The 24,324-nt window shown below is 47.4% G+C and overlaps 1 protein-coding gene across 1 annotated transcript; it reads right to left on the bottom strand.

The window, feature by feature from the left end:
• Nucleotides 1-20,608: 20,608 nt before the first annotated feature.
• On the bottom strand, nucleotides 20,609-23,721 carry LOC145357603 (uncharacterized). Its single transcript, XM_080211088.1, has one exon. The coding sequence runs from the start codon at nucleotides 23,507-23,509 to the stop codon at nucleotides 22,244-22,246; it is 1,266 nt and encodes a 421-aa protein (XP_080067214.1). The 5' UTR covers nucleotides 23,510-23,721; the 3' UTR covers nucleotides 20,609-22,243.
• Nucleotides 23,722-24,324: the final 603 nt, after the last annotated feature.

Raw genomic sequence — 24,324 nt, 5'->3', positions numbered from 1 at the left:
CGCACCTTAAATCTGTGTCCTCTCATAGCAACCATTTAGCCCTGGGAAATAGCCTCTGAGAATCCATCCGATCAATAACTCTCAACATTTTATAAACCTCTATCAGGTCGCCTCTCAACCTTCGTCTCTCCAGGGAGAAGTGACCCAGCTCCCTCAACCTATCTTCATAAGGCATGCCTCCCAATCCAGGCAACATCCTTGTAAATCTCCTCTGTACCCTCTCAATAGCTTCCACATCCTTCCTGTAGTGAGGCAACCAGAACTGCGCACAGTACCCCAAGTGGGGTCTGACAAGGGTCTTATAAAGTTGCAGCATTACCTCCCAACTCCTAAACTCAATCCCTCGATTAATGAAGGCCAGTACACCATATGCCTTCTTGACCACATCCTCCACCTGAGAGGCCGATTTAAGAGTCCTATGGACCCGGACCCCAAGATCCTTCTGCTCTTCAACACTACCAAGACTCCTGCCCTTGATAGTGTACTCCTGCATCCCATTGGTCCTGCCAAAATGGACCACTACACATTTATCCGCATTGAAGTCCATCTGCCACTTCTCCGCCCAGTCTTGCATCCTATCTATGTCATGCTGCAACTTCTGACATCCCTCCAGACTATCCACAACACCACCAACCTTCGTGTCATCAGCGAACTTACTAACCCATCCCTCCACTTCCTCATCCAGGTCATTTATGAAAATGACAAACAGCAAGGGTCCTAGAACAGATCCCTGGGGCACTCCACTGGTGACTGACCTCCATTCAGAAAAAGCCCCATCCACAACCACTCTCTGCCTCCTGCAGGCAAGCCAGTTCTGGATCCACAAGGCCAAAGGCCCTCGGATCCCATGTCCTCTCACCTTCCCAAGAAGTCTTGCATGGGGGACCTTATCAAACGCCTTGCTGAAGTCCATGTCAACCACGTCCACCGCTCTTCCTTCGTCAATGTGTTCAGTCACATTATCGAAGAACTCAACTAGGCTCGTAAGGCACGACCTGCCCTTGACAAATCCATGCTGACTATTCCTGATCATGCCAAACCTCTCCAAATGCTCGTAAATCTTGTCCCTCAGAAGCATCTCCATCAGCTTACCAACCACTGAGGTCAGACTCACCGGTCGGTAATTTCCCGGGCTATCTCTGTTCCCTTTCTTGAAAATAGGAACTACATCCGCAATCCTCCAATCCTCCGGAACCTCCCCCGTCTCCATTGACGATGTAAAGATCATCGCCAGGGGCTCTGCAATCACTTCCCTCACCTCCCACAGTATCCTGGGGTACATCCCATCTGGTCCCGGCGACTTATCTATCTTGATAGAATTCAAAAGTTCTAACACATCCTCCACCTTAATATCCACAAACTCAATCTTTTCCATCTGCTGCAAATCCGTAGCAAAATCTCCCAGATTGGCTTCCATTGTGAATACTGAGGCAAAGTACTCATTAAGCACCTCCGCCATTTCTTCTGGTTCCACACAGACCTTTCCCCCTTCACCTTTTATAGGTCCTATCCCTTCTCTTCTCATCCTTTTACCTTTCACATATTTATAGAAGGCCTTGGGATTCTCCTTAATCTTACCCGCCAAGGTCTTCTCATGACCCCTTCTGGCTCTCCTAATTTCCCTTTTAAGCTCCTTTCTACAATCCTTATACTCCTCAAGATCCTTAACCTCTCCTAGCTCCCTGAACCTTTTGTACACCTTTCCTTTCCTCCTGACTAGGTTCACCACAGCCTTCGTGCACCACGGTTCCCGCGACCTACCAAAACCTCCTTGAACGTTGTCATTCAGAGCTCAGACAAACATTCCTTGAATATCTGCCACCTTCCTTCGGTACTTTTCCCTAAGAACGCCTCCTTCCAGTTTACTTGTCCAATTACCTTCCTGACTTCTTCGTATTTCCCCTTACTCCAGACAAACACCTTCCTAGCCTGCCTAATCCTATCTCGTTCCAATGCAATTGTGAAGGAGATAGAATTATGGTCACCATTCCCAAGATGCTCTCCTACCGAGAGATCCATCACCTGCCCTGGTTCATTCGCCAGTACCAGGTCAAGTACAGCCTCTCCCCTCATAGGCTTATCCACATACTGTGTCAGGAAACCTTCCTGAACACACCTAACAAACTCCTCCCCATCCAAACCCCTTACCCTAGGGATTTTCCAATCGATGTTTGGGAAATTGAAGTCTCCCATCACGACAACTCTGTTATTAATACATCTCTCTAGGATCTGTTTCCCTATCTGCACCTCAACTTCCCTGTCACTATTGGGCAGCCTATAGAAAACACCCAGCAAAGTTTTCGACCCTTTGCTGTTCCTAACTTCCACCCACAGAGACTCTGTAGACAGTCCCTCCACGGCATCCTCCTTCTCTGCAGCCATGACACTGTCCCTGATCAACAGTGCCACTCCACCACCCCTTCTGCCATCCTCCCTGTCCTTCCTGACGCATCTGAATCCTGGCACCTGAAGTACCCAGTCCTGTCCCTGAGACATCCAAGTCTCCGTAATGGCCACCACATCACAATCCCAAACAGCAATCCATGCCCTAAGCTCATCTACCTTATTCACTACACTCCTGGCGTTAAAATATATACACTTCAGCCCCTCAGTCTGGGCATTTCCCTTCTCCACCCCCTGTCTAACCTCCCTCCCATACTGCCTGCGGTCCTCCCCTACCTGGGAGCGAACCTCCTCCGTCCCAGTCTCCCCATCACAATTCCCTCCCCCCATCTTTTCTAGTTTAAAGTCCCCCCGGTAGCCTTAGCCAGTCTTCCCGCCAAGATATTAGTCCCCCTGGGATACAAGTGCCACCCGTCTTTACTGTACAGGTCACACCTACCCCTAAAGAGGTCCCAGTGATCTAGGAACCGAAATCCCTGCCCTCGACACCAGTCCCTCAGCCACGCATTCACCCTCCACCTCATTTCATTTCTTCCCTCATTCTCCCGTGGCACAGGCAGCAATCCTGAGATTACTACCTTCGCTTTTCTCTTCCTCAGCTGCCTACCCAGTTCCCTATAGTCCCTTTTCACAAGTGCCTCCCTCTTCTTGCCTACGTCAGTAGTACCTATATGCACTACAACCTCTGGTTCCTCACCCTCCCCTTTCAGGATGTCTGGGACCCGCCCAGAGACATCTCGAATCCCAGCCCCAGGGAGACAAACCACCATCCGCGACTCCCTTCTACGTCCACAAAAACGCCTGTCCGCCCCCCTCACTGTGGAGTCCCCTATTAATACTACCTTTCTGCTCTCTTTTTTGATTTTTTTGGCTCACTGGCTCAGCTCCAGAGACCTGGCCACCGCTTCCTCCCTCAGATGAGCTGTCCCCCCCAGTAGTACTCAGGCCAGAGTACTTATTTTGAAGGGGGACATCCACCGGCGTGCTCTCCATCACCCGAGGTTTCCCCTTCCTAATAGTTACCCAAGTGCCCTCATCCCGTTGCCCTGGTGTGACTACTTGCTGATAGCTCCTATCTATAACCTCCTCACTCTCCCGAATGAGCCGAAGGTCCTCGAGCTGCATTTGCAGCTCCTTAACCTGGTTCCGTAGGGTCTGCAGCTCCACACACCGAGCACAGGTGTGGATGTCTGGTAGACCAGGAGCTTCCAAGACCTCCCACATGTTGCATTGGCAACAACATACTGGTCTCACACCCATACTTGCCCCTTTTTAGTAGCCCTGAGGAAAAAGTAAAAAAAACCTTATAACTTACCTTGCCTCACCCTTATCTCTTTGGCCCTGTGAGCCAAAGCCCTTACAGCACACTCAAAAACAAAAACAGACTTACCTGCTCTCAGTCAGAGCCCCTCTCTCTCTCTCTCTTTTTTAGGTTAGAGGAGGGGGGAGGGAGGGCTGGGATACTCTACCTGTGTAGAGTATCGGGATTCCTCACCACTCTAATTTATAGTAAGGTAAAAAAAAACTCTACCCAAGTGTCTTAGCAACTGCTTCCAGTGTAAAATTTAAAGAAAAATAACTAGTAAAAAGTTAGCTGTACTCACCCACAAGCTCTCCACTCACAAATCGCTGCCTCTCTTCAGTGCTCCCACGGAACAATGAGCACATCCAAGAGCAGCCCACGCACGATCCACCGTGTGTGTGCCCCTCGTTAGACAACAAGGTGGACTGATGTACCTGTGGAGTAAAAGAGAAAAACATCAACACATGTAACAGTTGATTTCCAGGAACATCCCGAGGCTCTGATCCTTATTTAAAACAGTCTCCTATAACCCTCCATCCCTGTTTCACTCATGTGTCTATCTCAGTAAACCTTAAACAAGTCCAGCGTGCCTGCCTCCACCACCTTACTTGGCAGTGCATTCCATACCCCCACGACCCTCTGTGTGAAAAACCTCCCTCTAGCATCCAAATTATACCTCTTCCCCCTCACCTTAAGCTCGTGACCTCTCGTGATATTTGTCTCCAATGTAGGAAAAATCCTGCCACTGTTTACTCTATCTATACCCTTCATTATTGTATACACCTCTATCAGATCCCCCCTTAATCTCCATCTTTCTAAGGAAAACAGCCCCAATTTACCCAAACTTTCCACATAACCCAGTCCTTCCAAACCAGGCAGCAACCTGGTAAACATCCTCTGCACTCTCTCCAGGGTCTCCATGTCCTTCCGGTAGTAAGGCGACCAGAACTGGATGCAGGACTCCAAATGCGGTCTGACCAACGTTCTGTACAACTGTAGCATTAGACGCCAGCTCTTATACTCTATACCCCTTCCTATAAAGGCTAGCATACTGTATTCTTTCTTCACAACCTTCTCCACCTGTGTTGTCACCTTCAGAGACTTGTGCACTTGCACTCCCAGGTCCCTCTGCATTTCTATACTCTTAATTGGTCTACCCTTTATCATGTAACTCCCCTCTACATTATTCCTTCCAAAATACATCACCTCGCATTTGTCAGGATTAAATTCCATCTGCCATCTATCTGCCCAATATACCAACCTATCTATATCCTGCTGTGTCACCTAACAATCTTCCTCACTATCCGCCAATCCTGCTATCTTGGTGTCATCTGCAAACTTGCTGATCACACCACGTACACCCTCTTCCAAGTCGTTTGTATATATTACGAAGAGAAGAGGTCCCAGTACTGAGCCCTGCGGCACACCACTGGTGACAGACCTCCAGCTAGAAAAGGACCCTCCCACTACTACTCTCTGTCTCCTGTTGCCTAGCCAGTTTTCAATCCATCTAGCTACCTGTCCCTGTATCCCACAAGCCTTAACCTTTTCTACCAGCCTACCGTGAGGGACTTTGTCAAACGCCTTACTGAAATCCATATAGATGACATCAACGGGTCGTCCTTCATCGACCTCCTCAAACTGCCGTGGGCAGTTTGCTCATCCACCTTGCAGTCCTCGTTCTTGTCCGCACTGGGAGCAAGAATCTCAAACCTGTTTTGCAGATTCAGGGGCTGAGGCTTTTGGGTCTCCCCCTCCTTCCTCCCCCCCACTCCTCCCCTCCTTCCCCTCAGCTATCCTCTCTTGTTCCTGACCCCCTTCAGAGTTTGTCAGTTTAGGGGGTGTGGATCTCTCTTGTACCCCATTATCCAGGTTACATTCCCTCCCCCTGATGAGCCTCAGTGTCTGAAGCTCAGAGTTCAGTTCATCTACTTTGAGCTGGAGCTCTTCAAGCAACCAGCACTTACTGTAGACATGGTCACTGGGAAGGACCCTGGGGTCCACCAGCTCCCACATCATACAGAAACAGCACATCACATGCCCCTCCACCTCAATCACCTCGTGTATTCTAGACCCAGTAAAGAAATTAAACCTACCTCGCCTCGCCCTTTTCACCTAAGCCCAATGAGTCAAAGCTCTTACAGCCCACACTCTGCTCCCTGCTCACTCCACTGCCCGCTGTCTACTGCAACCCTCCTTTTATACTTTGCACGGTAAAAATCCCTTCCCAGAAGACCTCTTCCTGTTTAACTTTTAAAGCTGGATTTACCGTTAAAAAGCCCGCGAAAAACATTACAAATTCAATCACTTACCTTCACTCACTTTGTCCTTCTCTCCGCTCGCTCCAACAAACAACATCCGCAATCCTCTGGAACCTCTCCCGTCTCCATTGATGATGCAAAGATCATCGCCAGAGGCTCTGCAATCTCCTCCCTCGCCTCCCACAGTAACCTGGGGTACATCCCATCCGGTTCTGGTGACTTATCTAACTTGATGCTTTTCAAAAGCTCCAACATATCCTCTTTCTTAATATGTAGATGCTCAAGCTTTTCAGTCTGCTGCAAGCCTGCACCACAACCACCAAGATCCTTCTCCACTGTGAATACTGAAGTAAAGTATTCATTGAGTATCTCTGCTATTTCTACCTGTTCCATACAAACTTTCCCACTGTCACACCTGATAGATCCTATTCTTTCACGTCTTATCCTCTTGCTCGTCACATACTTGTAGAACGCCTTAGAGTTTTCCTTAATCCTGCCTGCCAAGGCCTTCTCATAATCCCTTCTGGCTCTCCTAATTTCCTTCTTAATATCCTTCCTATTAGCCGTATACTCTTCTAGATCTCTAACATTACCTCGCTCTCTGAACCTTTTGTAAGCTTTTCCTTTCTTCTTGACTAAATTTATTACAGCCTTTGTACACCACGGTTCCTGTAACCTACCATAACTTCCCTGTCTCACTGGAATATGCAGAATTCCAGACAAATATTCCCTGAAAATTTGCCACATTCCTTCCATACATTTCCCTGAGAAAACCTCTTTCCAATTTAAGCCTCCAATTTCCTGCCTGATAGCTTCATAATTCCCAGGGTGGCACGGTAGCACAGTGGGTTAGCACTGCTGCTTCACAGCTCCAGGGTCCTGGGTTCGATTCCCGGCTCGGGTCACTGTCTGTGTGGAGTTTGCACATTCTCCTCGTGTCTGCGTGGGTTTCCTCCGAGTGCTCCGGTTTCCTCCCACAATCCAAAGATGTGTGGGTTAGGTTGATTGGCCGTGCTACTGCCCCTTAGTGTCCTGGGATGTTAGAGGGATTAGTGGGTAAATGTGTTGGGATATGAGGGTAGGGCCTGGGTGGGATTGTGGTCGGTGCTGACTCAATGGGCCTCTTCCTGCACTGTTGGACTCTATGAATTCCCCTTACTCCAATTAAACACTTTTCTAACTTGTCTGATCCTATCTCTCCCCAATGCTATTGTAAAGGAGATAGAATTATGATCACTTCTCCAAAATGCTCTCCCACTGAGAGATCTGACACCTGACCAGGTTCACTACCCAAAACCAGATCGAGTACAGTCTCTCCTCTTGTCGGCTTATCCACATACTGTGTAAGAAAACCCTCCTGAACACACCTAACAAACACCTCCCCATGTGACTATATCCAGGGAGTACAAGGCGTTGGGGGGAATTTCTATTCCCACAGCATTACAATTTATTTCTCCCACCCAGCCACTGAGTGCCATGAATATTCTGAGTCGGAATAGAAACTACCTCAGTCACAAAGAAATAAACTCCACGGTTTAAACTGGGCAAAAATTAATGCTGCTTCCTATAGGATTTTTTTAAACCAGCCTCCCAACATTTATTTACTGAAATATTTATTTGCTTACTTATGTAAATCGGGAATCCCAGGGGTCTATGGCTGAGGCTTTTCTGCAGAGTCGAGGAGCTGGGCACTGGAGACTTCTGGATCCTGTTCTCATCCCACCACCTCACATGCCCCCACCTCTGTTTTGCTGTCAATACCTGTATTTCCCTCAACCTCCGCCCTTCACTCCCACAACCCCGAACCCTCTCTCTCCACCCATTTCCCTCAATCAGGGAGAAACATGACTGGCAGAGATACCGGACAATTTCACTGCCAAAAACTGAGTAAAGTGAATGAAAATGGCACAGGGGATTTGTTTCCTTTTTACATTTGATCAATGTGTATAGAGAAAGAGATGAAGAAAGAAAGACAGTGAGACCCTACACCCTGGGACCCTCAGAATTAACAAGGCTGATCGTCTGCCTCATTCAAGCCCGCTTCACGATATCAGTCTTTGTCTTTCACTCTGCACTTAACTCGCTCTCCTTTTTTTTCTTTTTTGTTCACTCGCTCTCCCAATGCTCCCTCGCTTTCCAAACGCTTTTGTCTTTCACTCCCTCTGTCCCCATCCTGTCCGCCCCCTCATACCCTCTCTTTCACCACCCCTCTGTCATCCCGTTTCTCCTTCTCTCACCTGTTCTCTCTTCCTTCCGCTCTCCCTCCCTCTCCCATTCTCTTCCTCCCTAAGCCCGTGACTCCCTCCCTTCCCCATTCCCCACTTCCTTCCCCACTCTGTCCCTTCCTTGTCCCATGAATGTCATCCTCTTCTTTCTCTATCTCTCTCCTCCATTCTTTCCCTCCCTGCTCCGTCTCTCTCCATTTCTCTCAAGCTCTTCTCCTATTCCACCTCTTTTCTCATCCTGAAAATATGTCAACAGTTGTGTTGGGTTTTGCGGCATTTCTGCACAATGGAAATGTATCTTAAGACATACATAACTTTGTCTGGATTTGAGATTTAAGGCTTTGGTGTTTGACGAAGGCACGAGTTTGATTCTGTTTGTTTGCAGAATCTGATTCACAGGAAACGTTCCAACAGAATGAAAAGTTTTACCAATGCCTCAATAAATTTCCACTTTGTAACGTACCTGAAGGGGCAGAGTGATTGCAAGATAAGAGCATGGAGTACCAGAGATTCAGATAATTGGAGTTGTGAGGCACTCTCCTCTTTCAGAATGTGTATTTGTCTGGTTGAGACAGCAATGCTGGGCTAATAATTCCATGTGTCTAACTTCACACTGTGCTGCTGTGAATTTGAGTTCTGAATTTTCTAAAATGAATCTTGTCCTATTTAAATAATAGTCCGTCATTCCGTTTTTACATCTAAAATTGAGAAATTCACATTTGTCCACATTGCACTGCTTTTATTATTTCAAACACTCAAACGGCCTGGTTAAATCACCTTAAATCTACTTAACAGCCTCCTCACTACTTACATTAGAACATAAGAAATAGGAGCAGGAGTCGGCCATCTAGCCCTTCGAGCCTGCCCCGCCATTCAATAAGATCATGGCTGATCTGAAGTGGATCAGTTCCACTTTCCCGCTTTCTCCCCATAACCCTTAATTACCCTGTCTGTCAAAAACCTATCTACCCGTGACTTAAATATATTTAGCGAGGCAGCCTCCACCACTTCAACGGACAGAGAATTCCAGAGATTCACCACCCTTTGAGTGAAGAAGTTCCTCCTCAACTCCGTTCTAAACTGCCCCCCCCGCCTTATCTTGAGGCTGTGCCCCCTAGTCCTGCTGTCCTTTCTGAGCGGGAAGAACTATGGAAATATTACCTCAGACAAATCCATTGCCCTCTGGAGAAAAGCTGTTGTCCCAGGTCAGTTTGCAGTCTTCAAAATTCAAATTCCCGGGGAAAGCAGGAAGAGAAATGCAAGAATTTTAAACTAAAGAATTACAGCAGGTGCCCAGGGTTCCCTTTCCCCACATCCCTTTCAGAAACATCCACTTTCCTTTTCTTTTAAAGGATGGAGGAATAATTGACCAAAACACAAGAAAAATTTGAAAATAGATAATTCAGCAAGATCCTATTATTCCCCATTCTCATTTAAACAATATCTCAGAAACTGAGGAGGGAGTGGCGTTGATGTCAGAAGGGGACATTGAGATGAGGGTTGTTGAACTGAGGGCGGGTGTCGAGGTGACTGTGGATGAGTGTTCAATCGAGAGAGACATATTTGAGGTGAGATGCATAGTGATGGGATGGGAGGGGATTTGTTGAGGTTTGAGGTGCTGAAGTGAGGGGTATTTTGAAGTGAGAGTGGAGTGTTGACATCGGGTGGAGAGTTTTCAGGGTGAGTGTTGAGTTGAGGGGAGAGTTGAAGGGAGTGTGTGAGTATTCAGATGAGATGAGGGGTGTTGAGGTGATGAGGGAGTGTTGAGGTGAGAGGTAGATGGGAGGCGTATATATTAATGAGAGGAGAGTGTTGAGGTGAGAGGGGACATGTTGATGTGAGGTGAGGAGTGCAATTAGAACATAGAACATTACAGCGCGGAACAGGCCCTTCGGCCCACGATGTTGCGCCGACCAGATTTTTTAAAAAAAAACACTGACCCACTAACCTAAACCAATCCCTTCTCGTCCATAAACCTATCCATAGATCTCTTAAACGCCCCCAAACTAGGCGCATTTACAACCGCAGCAGGCAGGGCATTCCAATCCCTCACCACCCTCTGGGTAAAGAACCTACCCCTGACATCCGTCCTATAACTACCCCCCCTTAATTTAAAGCCATGCCCCCTCGTGCTAGCTTTCTCCATCCGAGGAAAAAGGCTATCACTATCCACCCTATCTAAACCTCTAATCATCTTATATGTTTCAATAAGATCCCCTCTTAGCCGCCTTCTTTCCAGCGAAAACAACCCCAAATCCCTCAGTCTCTCCTCATATGACCTCCCCTCCATACCAGGCAACATCCTGGTAAACCTCCTCTGCACCCTCTCCAAAGCCTCCGCATCCTTCCTATAATGTGGGGACCAGAACTGCACACAGTACTCCAAGTGCGGCCGCACCAGACTTGTGTACAGTTGCAACATGACGCTGCGACTCCTAAATTCAATCCCCCTACCAATAAACGCCAAGACACCGTATGCCTTCTTAACTACCTTATCTACTTGATTCCCAACTTTCAGGGATCTATGTACACATACACCTAGATCCCTCTGCTCCTCCACACTATTCAAAGTCCTCCCGTTAGCCCTATACTCAACACATCTGTTATTCCTACCAAAGTGAATTACCTCACACTTCTCCGCATTAAACTCCATCCGCCACCTCTCGGCCCAGCTCTGCAACCTGTCTAAGTCACCCTGCAAACTATGACACCCTTCCTCACTATCTACCACACCTCCGACTTTGGTGTCATCAGCAAACTTACTAATCCACCCAACTATACCCTCATCCAGATCATTAATAAAAATTACAAACAGCAGTGGCCCCAAAACAGATCCCTGAGGCACACCACTTGTAACCGAACTCCATGATGAATAATTACCATCAACCACCACCCTCTGTCTCCTATCTGCTAACCAATTCCTGATCCAAGTACCTAAATTACCACCAATCCCATACATCTGCATTTTCTGCAGAAGCATACCATGGTGAACCTTATCAAACGCCTTACTAAAATCCATATATACCACGTCCACTGCCTTACCCCCATCCACCTCTTTGGTCACTTTCTCAAAGAACTCAATAAGGTTAGTAAGGCATGACCTACCCGCTACAAAACCATGCTGACTATCTCTAATCAATTCATTACTCTCCAAATAACTATAAATCCTATCCCTAATAATCCTTTCTAAAACCTTGCCCACAACAGAAGTAAGACTCACCGGTCTATAATTCCCGGGGAAGTCTCTGTTCCCCTTCTTAAACAATGGGACAACATTCGCTGTCCTCCAGTCTTCCAGTACTATACCAGAGACCAACGATGACCTGAAGATCAGAGCCAGAGGCTCCGCAATCACCTCTCTTGCCTCCCAGAGAATCCTAGGGTAAATCCCATCCGGCCCAGGGGACTTATCTATTTTCAAGCCCTCTAGAATATCCAGCACATCCCCGGTTTCAACTGCAATACTTTCTATTTTACACCCCTGCACCCCAGTGTCCTCCACAGCTACATTCATGTCCCCCTGCGTGAACACCGAAGAGAAATATTGGTTCAATGCCTCTCCAATCTCTTCCGGTTCCACACACAACTTCCCTCTACTGTCTGTAACTGGCCCTAATCTTGCCCTAACCAACCTTCTGTTCTTGACATACCTATAGAACGCCTTAGGATTCACCTTAATCCTATCAGCCAAAGTCTTCTCATGTCCTCTTCTAGCCCTTCTTAACTCCCTCTTCAACTCCCTCCTAGCCAATCTAAAGCTTTCTAATGCACTACCCGAGCCCTCAAGCCTCATCCGAACATAAGCCTCCTTTTCCTTCCTAACCAACGAATCAACTTTTTTTGTGCACCACGGTTCCCTAGCCCTACCAAATCCTCCTTGCCTGACAGGGACATACCTATCACGGACTCGCAGTAGCTGCTCCTTGAAAAAACTCCACATTTCGGACGTTCCCAGTCCCTGTAATCTCCTAGTCCAACCAATGCTTCCTAATTCTCTCCTAATAGAACATAGAACATAGAACATTACAGCGCGGAACAGGCCCTTCGGCCCACAATGTTGTGCCGACCAGTATTATTTTTAAAAAAAAACATTGACCCACTAATCTAAACCAATCCCTTTTCGTCCATAAACCTATCCACCAATCTCTTAAACGCCCCCAAACTAGGCGCATTTACAACTGCAGCAGGCAGGGCATTCCAGTCCCTCACCACCCTCTGGGTAAAGAACCTGCCCCTGACATCAGTCCTATAACTACCCCCCCTTAATTTAAAGCCATGCCCCCTCGTGCTAGATTTCTCCATCCGAGGAAACAGGCTATCACCATCCACCCTATCTAAACCTCTAATCATCTTATATGTTTCTATAAGATCCCCTCTTAGCCGCCTTCTTTCCAACGAAAACAACCCTAAATCCCTCAGTCTCTCCTCATAGGACCTCCCCTGCATACCAGGCAACATCCTGGTAAACCTCCTCTGCACCCTCTCCAAAGCCTCCACATCCTTCCTGTAATGTGGGGACCAGAACTGCACACAGTACTCCAAGTGCGGCCGCACCAGAGTTGTGTACAGTTGCAACATGACGCTGCGACTCCTAAATTCAATCCCCCTACCAATAAACGCCAAGACACCATACGCCTTCTTAACAACCTTATCTACTTGATTCCCAACTTTCAGGGATCTATGTACACATACACCTAGATCCCTCTGCTCCTCCACTCTATTCAAAGTCCTCCCGTTAGCCCTATACTCAACACATCTGTTATTCCTACCGAAATGGATTACCTCACACTTCTCCGCATTAAACTCCATCCGCCACCTAGCGGCCCAGCTCTGCAACCTGTCCAAGTCACCCTGCAAACTTCGACACCCTTCCTCACAATCTACCACACCTCCGACTTTGGTGTCATCAGCAAACTTACTAATCCACCCAACTATACCCTCATCCAGATCATTAATAAAGATTACAAACAGCATAGAACATAGAACATAGAACATTACAGCGCGGAACAGGCCCTTCGGCCCACAATGTTGCGCCGACCAGTCTTATTTTTTAAAAAAAAACATTGACCCACTAATCTAAACCAATCCCTTTTCGTCCATAAACCTATCCACCAATCTCTTAAACGCCCCCAAACTAGGCGCATTTACAACTGCAGCAGGCAGGGCATTCCAGTCCCTCACCACCCTCTGGGTAAAGAACCTGCCCCTGACATCCGTCCTATAACTACCCCCCCTTAAGCAGTGGCCCCAAAACAGATCCCTGAGGCACACCACTTGTAACCGAACTCCATGATGAATAATTACCATCAACCACCACCCTCTGTCTCCTATCTGCTAACCAATTCCTGATCCAAGTACCTAAATTACCACCAATCCCATACATCTGCATTTTCTGCAGAAGCATACCATGGTGAACCTTATCAAACGCCTTACTAAAATCCATATATACCACGTCTACTGCCTTACCCCCATCCACCTCTTTGGTCACCTTCTCAAAGAACTCAATAAGGTTAGTAAGGCACGACCTTCCCGCTACAAAACCATGCTGACTATCTCTAATCAATTCATTACTCTCCAAATAACTATAAATCCTATCCCTAATAATTCTTTCTAAAACCTTGCCCACTACGGAAGTAAGACTCACTGGTCTATAATTCCCAGGGAAGTCTCTGTTCCCCTTCTTAAACAATGGACAACATTCGCTGTCCTCCAATCTTCCGGTACTATACCAGAGACCAACGACGACCTGAAGATCAGAGCCAGTGGCTCTGCAATCACCTCTCTTGCCTCCCATAGAATCCTAGGGTAAATCCCGTCTGGACCAGGGGACTTATCTATTTTCAACCCTTCTAGAATATCCAACACATCCTCTGTATCAACTGCAATACTTTCTATTTTACACCCCTTCACCCCAGTGACCTCCTCAGCTACATTCATATCGTCCTGCGTGAACACCGAAGAGAAATAATGGTTCAATGCCTCCCCAATCTCTTCCGGTTCCACACACAACTTCCCCCTACTGTCTGTAACTGGCCCTAATCTTGCCCTAACCAACCTTCTGTTCTTGACATACCTATAGAACGCCTTAGGATTCTCCTTAATCCTATCAGCCAAAGTCATCTCATGCCCTCTTCTAGCCCTTCTTAACTCCCTCTTCAACTCCCTCCTAGCCAATCTAAAGCTTTCTACTGCACTACCCGAGCCCTCAAGCCTCATCCGAACATAAGCCTCCTTCTTCTTCCTAACCAACAAATCAACTTTTTTTGTGCACCACGGTTCCCTAGCCCTACCAATTCCTCCTTGCCTGACAGGGACATACCTATCACAGACCCACAGTAGCTGCTCCTTGAAAAAACTCCACATTTCAGACGTTCCTAGTCCCTGTAATCTCCTAGTCCAACCAATGCTTCCTAATTCTCTCCTAATAGCCTCATAATTACCCTTCCCCCAGCTAAAACTACTGACCCGAGGTTCATGCCTATCCCTTTCCATCACTAAGGTTGAGGTTAGAAGGGATGTTTTGATGTGAGGGGGATAACATGGAGTTAGATTACTCTAAACCGTTCCATCAAATGTTCCCAGGATATTTGCAGCAGGGGTTAAGTGCAAAGTGAATCTGTCTCTTCAGGACAAAGTGAGGGATAGAGAGAATGGTGTTAAACACAGAGAGAAACTGGCCTGCACCATCCATAAAACTCTCCAATCTTAATTACAGACATATAGTGTGAGGTTAATGTCACCACCCCCACCACTACCACCCCATTTCAACTGTACCACCTGGCAGTCCTGTGGCTAGCAATGTACAAGTTAAGTTCAGAGGATTAGTCCTGGGCTCACAATCAAAAGTCAGGCCAGAGAGCGCACAAGCTTTGGAAGGGTTAATTTCCCTCTACACAGCCCCATTGAATACATTAATTTTCGACACAGCACAGGCTGAGAGACAGAGCAAAACTCCCTCGACTGCCCCATCAAACACACGGATTGTAGAGGCAGCTCAGGCTGATGTATGTGGAAAATTTGTTTCTACAATTTTCAATGGAAAATCCCTGGTTGTAGATGCACCTCAGGTTTATCGTCCAGTACGAGTGAATCTGCGTGTCAGCGTGAAACAAAGAGGGATTAAATTATCTGCAGTGTTGACATCTCTCACTCCACACAGTGAGGGGGAATCACAATTCAGTTGCTGGGGATTGTCTTGTTGAATTCAGCTGACAATTCATTTCGGGAATATGGAAACACACCTTTGTGACTTCATACAAAGCAACTGAAACAACAAAATCTAAATATGACTGAAAGGAAAAGAAGAGACACATTGATTGAGATTTCAAGGTGAATAATGTTCGTTCCAGTGACTGAATGGCAACATTAACCCTTTAAATCCAAATATGTTGACACAAGTATCTTATACATACAATCATCTAATATATTTATTTTACATCCTATCAGGTATTTGTGATGTTGCAATTTGAGAGGTCAGTAGGAATAAATGAACTGAACTTGATTAATTTGTATATTTATGAGTATTTCTATGATTCAACATTCTCCTTTCACACCACAGAATTTCTCTCCCCTTTTCTGAGCTGCAATCAGCTCTCTCAGTTTACTCCAACTGCTAATTACTGACAAAAACCAAAATAACAGGGACATGGAGAAACCAATGTTCCGAGGAAACGGTTAGAAAGAGTAAATCTCCCTCTATACAGTCCCCGTTACATACCCCCAGGACAGGTATAGCACGGAGTTAGATACAGAGTGAAACATAAGAACATAAGAACATAAGAAATAGGAGCAGGAGTCGGCCATCTAGCCCTTCGAGCCCGCCCCGCCATTCAATAAGATCATGGCTGATCTGTCGCTGCTCAGTTCCACTTTCCCGCCCTCTCCCCATAACCCTTAATCCCCTCTCTTATCAAAAACCCATCAACCCGCGTCTTAAAAATATTTAGCGAGGCAGCCTCCACCACTTCAACGGGCAGAGAATTCCAGAGATTCACCACCCTTTGAGTGAAGAAGTTCCTCCTCAACTCCGTTCTAAACCAACCCCCCTTTTATCTTGAGGCTGTGCCCCCTAGTCCTATTGTCTTTTTTGAGCGGGAAGAGTCTTTCCACCTCTATCCTATCCATCCCATTCATCATCTTATACGTCTCAATGAGAAACTTCCTTCCCACTGTCCCCATCAAACACTCACAGGGCAGGTAAATCACAGGCTTTGATGTAAAGCAAATATTCCTAGATACTGTCCACAACAAACACTCACAGAGTAGATACAGCATGTGGTTAGATAAAGAGTAAAGCTCCTTCTACACTGTACCCATCAAACACTCCCAGGACAGGTACAGCACGGGGTTAGATACAGAGTAAAGCTCTCTCTACACTGTCCCCATCAAACACTCCCAGGACAGGTACAGCACGGGGTTAGATACAGAGTAAAGCTCCCTCTACACTGTCCCCCATCAAACACTCCCAGGACAGGTACAGCACGGGGTTAGATACAGAGTAAAGCTCCCTCTACACTGTCCCCCATCAAACACTCCCAGGACAGGTACAGCACGGGGTTAGATACAGAGTAAAGCTCTCTCTACACTGTTCCCCATCAAACACTCCCAGGACAGGTACAGCACGGGGTTAGATACAGAGTAAAGCTCCTTCTACACTGTACCCATCAAACACTCCCAGGACAGGTACAGCACGGGGTTAGATACAGAGTAAAGCTCCTTCTACACTGTACCCATCAAACACTCCCAGGACAGGTACAGCACGGGGTTAGATACAGAGTAAAGCTCCCTCTACACTGTCCCCCATCAAACACTCCCAGGACAGGTACAGCACGGGGTTAGATACAAAGTAAAGCTCCCTCTACACTGTCCCAACCAATCAGGTGCGCAGGGGCAATAAGATTAAGGAGGTGAATGCGTAGCTCAAAGGTTGGTGTGGGAGGAATGGGTTTGAATTCATGGGACATTGGTACCAGTATTGGGGAAGAGGGGACCTGATCAGATTGGATGGTCTTCGTCTCAATCATTCTGGGAGCTGAGTCCTGGAGAATCGTGTAACTAGGGCTGTAGATAGGGCTTTAAACTAAATAGTGTGGCGGGGGGAGGGTTCTGGGGTATGGGGGATTACAGAATCAAAGGTAAAGGAGAGGGTACGAGTGCAGGTTAATGATGAGGACATTCAACTAGTTAAAGGAGTAGGGGGCACGGGAGAGGTTAGTAACGTTTCAAAAAATCGGGTCCAGATAAAGGCTGGTATAAAGACACTTTACCTGAATGTACGAAGCATTCGAAACAAAGTGAATGAGTTGATGGGTATGATCCAATGGCCATTCCAGAAACATGGTTTCAGGGAGACAGGGACTAGGAGCTGAATATCCAGGGGTATCAGGCATTTAGGAAGGATAGACAGGAGGAAGAAGGGGGTGGGGTAGCTCTGTTAATTAAGGATAATATCAGGGCGGTAGTAAGGGAAGACATAGGCTCTAAGGAGCAAAACGTGGAATCAGTGTGGGTTGAGATAAGGAACAGTAAGGGAAGTCACTGGTGGGCATGGTCTATAGGGCCCCAAATAATAACTTTGAGGTGGGGCGGGCTATAAACATGCAAATAATTGATGCGTGCAGAAACAGAACGGTGATAGTTATGGGGGATTTTAATCTGCATATTGATTGGTTGACTCAAGTCGGACGCGGTGGACTTGAGGAAGAGTTCTTGGAATGCTGTCGGGATAGTTTCCTCAAACAGTATGTAATGGAACCTACGAGGGAGCGAGCTATCTTGGATCTGGTCCTGTGTAATGAGACAGGTAAAATTAAAGATCTCCTTGTGAGGGATCCTCCTGGAATGAATGATCACAATATGGTTGAATTTCTAATACAGATGAAGGGTGAGGAAGTAGGGTCCCAAACCAGTGTCCTCTGCTTGAACAGAGGGGAGAACGATAGGATGAGGGTGGAGTTAGCTAATGTAGACTGGGAACAGACTAGTTGGTGGGACAGCTGAGGAACAGCGGAGGATTTTTAAGGAGATTTTTCTCAGCACTCAGCAAAAATATATTCCAGTGAAAAAGAAGGAATTAAGAAAAGGGATAACCAGCCGTGGATAATGAAGGAAATAAAGGAGAGTATCAAATTAAAAACCAATGCGTACAGAGCGGCCAGAATTAGTGGGGAACTAGAAGATTGGGAAGGCTTTAAAAAACAACAAAGAATGACTAAGAAAGTGATAAAGAAAGGAAAGACAGATTATGAAACTAAACTAGCACAAAATATAAAAACTGATAGTAAAAGTTTTTACAAATATGTAAAAAGGAAGAGAGTGGCTCAAGTAAATGTTGGACCCTGAGATGATGAGAAGGGGGATTTAATAAGGGAAACGAGGAAATGGCTGAGGCCTTAAACAAGTTTTTTGTCTCGGTCTTCACAGTGGAGGACACAAATAGCATACCGATAATTGATGGTCACGGGACTGTAGGGGGTGAGGACCCTAAAACGATCACTATTATTAAAGAGGTAATGCTGGGTAGGCTAATGGGACTGAAGGAAGACGAGTCCCCGGGTCCGGATGGAATGCATCCCAGGGTACTGAAAGAAATGGCAGAAGGAATAGCAGGTGCGTGAGTTGTAATTTATCAAAATTCGCTGGACTCTGGGGAGGTGCCAGCTGATTGGAAAACAGCTGATGTAACACCACTGTTTAAAAAGACAGGTAAACAAAAGGCGGGTAACTACAGGCCGGTTAGCTTAACATCCGTAATTGGGAAAATGCTGGAATCTATCAATAAGGAAGAAATAGCAGGACACCTGGAAAAGAATGGTTCAATCAAGCAGACGCAGCACGGATTCATGAAGGGAAAGTCGTGTTTGACGAACTTACTGGATTTTTATGAAGGTGTAATGAGTGCAGTTGACAGAGGGGAACCGGTGGATGTGGTGTTTTTAGATTTCCAGAAGGCGTTCGATAAGGTGCCTCACAAAATGTTGCTGCAGAAGATTAGGGGGCACGGAGTTGGGGGTAAAGTGTTAGCGTGGATTGAGGATTGGTTATCTAACAGGAAGCAGAGAGTTAGAATAAATGGGTGCTTTTCTGATTGGCAGTTGGTGACAAGTGGCGTGCCGCAGGGATCGGTGCTGGGGCCTCAACTGCTTACCGTTTACACAGACGATCTGGAGGAGGGGACCGAGTGTAGGGTAACAAAGTTTGCTGATGACACGAAGATGAGTGGGAAAGTGAATTGCGTGGAGGAAACGGAAAGTCTGCAGAGAGATTTGGATAGGCTGAGTGAGTGGGTGAGGATCTGGCAGATGGAGTATAACATTAGCAAATGTGAGGTTATCTACTTTGGAAGGTATAATAGTAAAATGGACTATTATTTAAACAGTGAAAAATTACAGCGTGTTACGGTGCAGAGGGACCTGGGGGTCCTTGTGCATGAATCACAAAAACCCAGTCTGCAGGTACAGCAGGTGGTCAGGAAGGCGAATGGGATGCTGGCCTTTATAGCGAGGGGGATAGAATATAAAAGTAGGGAGGTCTTGCTGCAACTGTACAGGGCACTGGTGAGGCCACAGCTGGAGTACTGTGTGCAGTTTTGGTTCCCTTATTTGCGAAAGGATATATTGGCCTTGGAGAGAGTACAGAGAAGGTTCACTAGGCTGATACCAGAGTTAGCTTATGAGGAGAGATTGAGTAGATTGGGCCTGTACTGGTTGGAGTTTAGAAGGCTGAGGGGTGATCTTATAGAGACGTATAAGACAATGAAGGGGATAAATAGGGTAGAGGCAGAGAGATTTTTTTCCACTTAGAAAGGAAACCAGAACTAGAGGGCAAAGCCTCAAAATAAAGGGGGAATCAGTTTAGAACAGAGTTGAGGAGGAACTTCTTCTCTCAGAGGATAGTGATCCTTTAGAATTCTCTGCCCATTGAAGCAGTGGAGGCTACCTCGTTAAATGTGTTTAAGAACATAAGAAATAGGAGCAGGAGTAGGCCAACTAGCCCTTCGAGCCTGCCCCGCCATTCAATAAGATCATGGCTGATCTGTCGTGGCTCAGTTCCACATTCCCGCCCTCTCCCCATAACCCTTAATCCCCTCTCTTGTCAAAAACCCATCAACCTGCGTCTTAAAAATATTTAGCGAGGCAGCCTCCACCACTTCAACGGGCAGAGAATTCCAGAGATTCACCACCCTTTGAGTGAAGAAGTTCCTCCTCAACTCCATTCTAAACTGCCCCCCCCCCCTTATCTTGAGGCTGTGCCCCCAAGTCCTACTGTCCTTTCTGAGTGGGAAGAGCCTCTCCACCTCTATCCTATCCATCCCATTCATCATCTTATACGTCTCAATAAGATTACTGCTTTCCCTACTTGTGTTTCTGAGTAATACTGGAATATAATCTGTGCATTCATGTTTTATGTATAAAATACTCACATTACTCATAGTTTCTCTATGAAGCCCACCTTGTAAAATGTGTCATTTGGTTAACAAAATACAGTCACAAACTCGTCACAGTAAATGTAACTTTATTTCAATCTGGTCAGTCCCAAATAGCATTCACTTTTGTCTCTTCAAGATTCCCAATAAATTTAACAAATAGCTCCCAGCTCCAAATCTGAGCTGCTCGAATCATCTTCTGTTTCCTTATCGACTGCCTATCTGCCGATGTCACTGTTCCTCCCCAGGAGATGTTCATTGATACATCTCAGATTCACCCAACTCTCTTGGCCTCTGTTAGCACAGTGGTTAACACTGCTGCCTCACAGCGCCAGGGAGCTGGGTTCGATTCCGGGCTTGGATGACTGTGTGGAGTTTGCACATTCTCCCCATGCCTGCGTGGGCTTCCTCCCACACTCCAAAGATGTGTTGAGGTGTATTGGCCATGGTAAATTAATGCTACAGGGTATGGAGAGAAAATGGGAGTGGATTACTGAGGAAGCACAATCAGCCATGATCAAATCGAATAGTGGTGCAGGCTCAAAGGAATGAATGGTCTACTCCTACACTTATTTTCTGTAACAGGAATAAACTGTTCACGGTCTTCCAGCTGTGGTCGAACCAGTACCTTGTTTAGTTTTTCTGATTTTTGTACTCGATCCCATTTGCTTTCCCAGGGACCTGCTGAACTTGCGTGCTAGCTTTGTGTGATTTATATATGAGGATCCCCAAATCCCTCTGTGCTGCAGCTTTCTGCAGTCTTTTTCCATTTAAATAATATTCAGCTCCTTTATTCTTCCTACAAAGTGCACAACTTCACATTTTCCTACATGATATTCCCTCTGCCAAGTTTTTAACCCCTCACTTATCTCCTCTATTTCCAAAAGGGTGAACTAATGAAACTAAGCCAGCAATGAGCACAAAGGACAAATGAACCAATGGATAAATCAATGAATTGAAAGGTTCCTTAAATCAACAGTGACAAAGAACATAAATCTCAAAAGGAAAATTGCAACCTTTAAACCACAATGTCCTTCTTCAGGGTGGGGAGGGGAGGGGGTGATGATGTCCAGCCCAGAGAAGCCTCTCGATCGCCTGCTGCCTGGACCTGTCGATGAGTTTGGCCATGATGTGGAGGTGCCGGTGTTGGACTGGGGTGGGCCCAGTAAGGAATCTCACAACACCAGGTTAAAGTTCAACGGGTTTATTTGGAATCACGAGCTTCAGAAACCTGATGTTGTGAGGCTTCTTCCTCAGTTTGGTCAGGCTCAGGAGCAGGTTCACAAGGAGGTCCTTCTCCCTCCCAACACCCCTCTCCAGATAGGATACCTAAAAATCAGGAACATGAGGCCAAAATGAAAACAAAACTGGAATAAAAGCTTTTCCAAATAACTGAGGAGGTGATGCATATACAGTCCACAGACTCCACAAGGCACAGCATCTCGCTGTGTGTGAACCAATGCAGTCTATGGTTGAATGGGACAGTTAAATGCAGCATCCTCCACCCCAGGACATGGATGGAAAAGGCATTATATGGGCTCAAATAGCCATCCAATCAATGCCCTCCGTCTGTATGGCCTATCGTAATCGATACAATGGACATCCACAGTCTGAATGTGAAAAGTCTCTATTCGCTGTGACTGATCTGATATCTGCACAGGCTGGATAACCGAGTGAATCCCTTTCCACGCTCAGAGCAGGTGAACGGCCTCTCCCTGGCGTGTATTCGCTGGTGTCTACGCAGGTTGGATGAATTAGCGAATCCCCTCCCGCACACAGAGCAGGCGAACGACCTCTCCCCAGTGTGAACTTGGTGGTGTCTCCTGAGACTGGAGGCATCTACAAAATCCTTCCTGCAGACGGAACAGGCAAAGGGCCTCTCCCCAGAGTGAACCCGTTGGTGTGTCACCAGATTGGTTGAGCGAGTAAATCCCTTCCCGCACACAGAGCAGGGGAACGGCCTCTCTCCTGTGTGGACAGCCCGGTGTCGCAGCAGGGTTGATGACTGAGTGAATCCTTTCCCACACACAGAGCAGGTGAATGGCCTCTCCCCTGTGTGAACTCGCTCGTGTGCCAGCAAGTTAGATGATTCACTGAACCCCTTCCCACACTGAGAGCAGGTGAAGGGTCTCTCCCCAGTGTGAACTCGCTGGTGTGTCTGCAGGTGGGATGGGCGAGTGAATCCCTTCCCACACTGAGAGCAGGTGAACGGCCTCTCCCCAGTGTGAACTCTCTGGTGCCTCTCCAGGGCTGATGAATCATTGAATCCCTTCCCACACTCAGAGCAGCTGAACAGCTTCTCCCTGGCGTGTATTTGCTGGTGTCTCCACAAGTTGGATGAAAGAGCGAATCCCTTTCCACACACAGAACAGCAGAATGACCTTTTCCCTGTATGAATTCGCTGGTGTCTCGCAAAGCTGGATGCATCCCCAAAACACTTTTCACATACAGTGCAGATGAATGGCTTCTCCCCGGTGTGAATTCGCTGGTGAGTCTGAAGACAGGATGACCTTGTAAATCCCTTCCCACATTCAGTACAGATGAATGGCCTTGTCCCAGCATGAATTCGCTGGTGGGTGAGCAGACTGGATGATCTGGTAAATCCCTGTCCACACTCAGAGCAGGAGAACGGCCTCTCTACAGTGTGAACTGCCTGGTGTCGCTGCAGGGTCGGGAACTGTGTGAACCCTTTCCCACAAATGGAGCAGGTGAACGGCCCCTCCCCAGCATGGACTCGCTCGTGTGCCAGCAGGTTCGATGACAGAGTGAATCCCTTCCCACACTCGGAGCAGATGAACGGTCTCTCCCCGGTGTGACTGCGTCGATGATTTTCCAGCTCTGATGGAGCTTTGAATCCCTTCCCACAGTCCCCACATTTCCACGGTTTCCCCATGGCGCAGGTGTCCTTGTGACTCTCCAGGTTTGATGATTATTGAAGCTTCATCCATACACAGGACAGTCTCTCCACAATGTGAACGCTGCGATGTTTTATCAGGCTGTGTAACTGGTGAAAGCTCTCTGCACATTCAGTAAACAGGAACACTCTCAGGTGTCGCAATGTCTTTCAGACAGAGACCTGGGCTAACTTGCCCAGAGTCTGCTCCCTCCCTGGGTTCACTCCCTTACCCCCCCAGTTGCTGCAGGTCCCCAGTTTCCCCCACAATGGGGAAGGGGGGACAGACTGATCCCCTCCCAGATGTTGCCCAGAGGACTTCCGCGTTGTGACGTCACAATGGAGCCCTGTCCGGATCAGCCAATAGGAATCACTCTGCCCCGCGGTGACGCAGGCCCGGCGCGCGGACACGGGAGCCCCGCCCCCATCAATTTCTTCCCCTCCCCTTCCGCCCCTCCCCCTCCGCCCGCCCCTCCCCCAGCCCCGCCCCTCCCCCCTCCCCCTCCCCGGGCCCAGGTTTCCAGGGCAACCGGCTGACGGGCTCCGGCCAGAGCGAGAAGCCGCTCGGTGACCTCCCCCCCGGGCTGGAACTGCGCATGTCCAAGGGAGAGGGGGAAGCTGCGCGTGCGCAGCACCGTCCCCCCGACCGTCATGCTGAGGTTTTAACCAATGGGAAGAGCTGGAGGACCGGAAGTAAACTGGTCCTCCAGCCAATCAGAGCGCGGACTTTGTGCGGAAACACGCCCAGCCAGTGCAGTGTGTGTGGGAGGTTGTGAGCGGTCAGACAGCGGGCCCCGGGTCATGTCTGAGGGGTA

This window comes from Carcharhinus amblyrhynchos, chromosome 23, assembly GCF_965287045.1.
Source record: "Carcharhinus amblyrhynchos chromosome 23, sCarAmb.v2.hapA, whole genome shotgun sequence".
Taxonomy (NCBI): Eukaryota; Metazoa; Chordata; class Chondrichthyes; order Carcharhiniformes; family Carcharhinidae; genus Carcharhinus; species Carcharhinus amblyrhynchos.
The sequence above is the reverse complement of the archived record's forward strand: the minus strand, read 5'-3'. Positions and strand labels throughout refer to the sequence as shown.

What these genes read in the sequence shown, in the direction of transcription:
- LOC145357603 (XM_080211088.1), bottom strand. Translation starts at nt 23,509, where the DNA reads ATGGGGAAACCGTGGAAATGTGGGGACTGTGGGAAGGGATTCAAAGCT.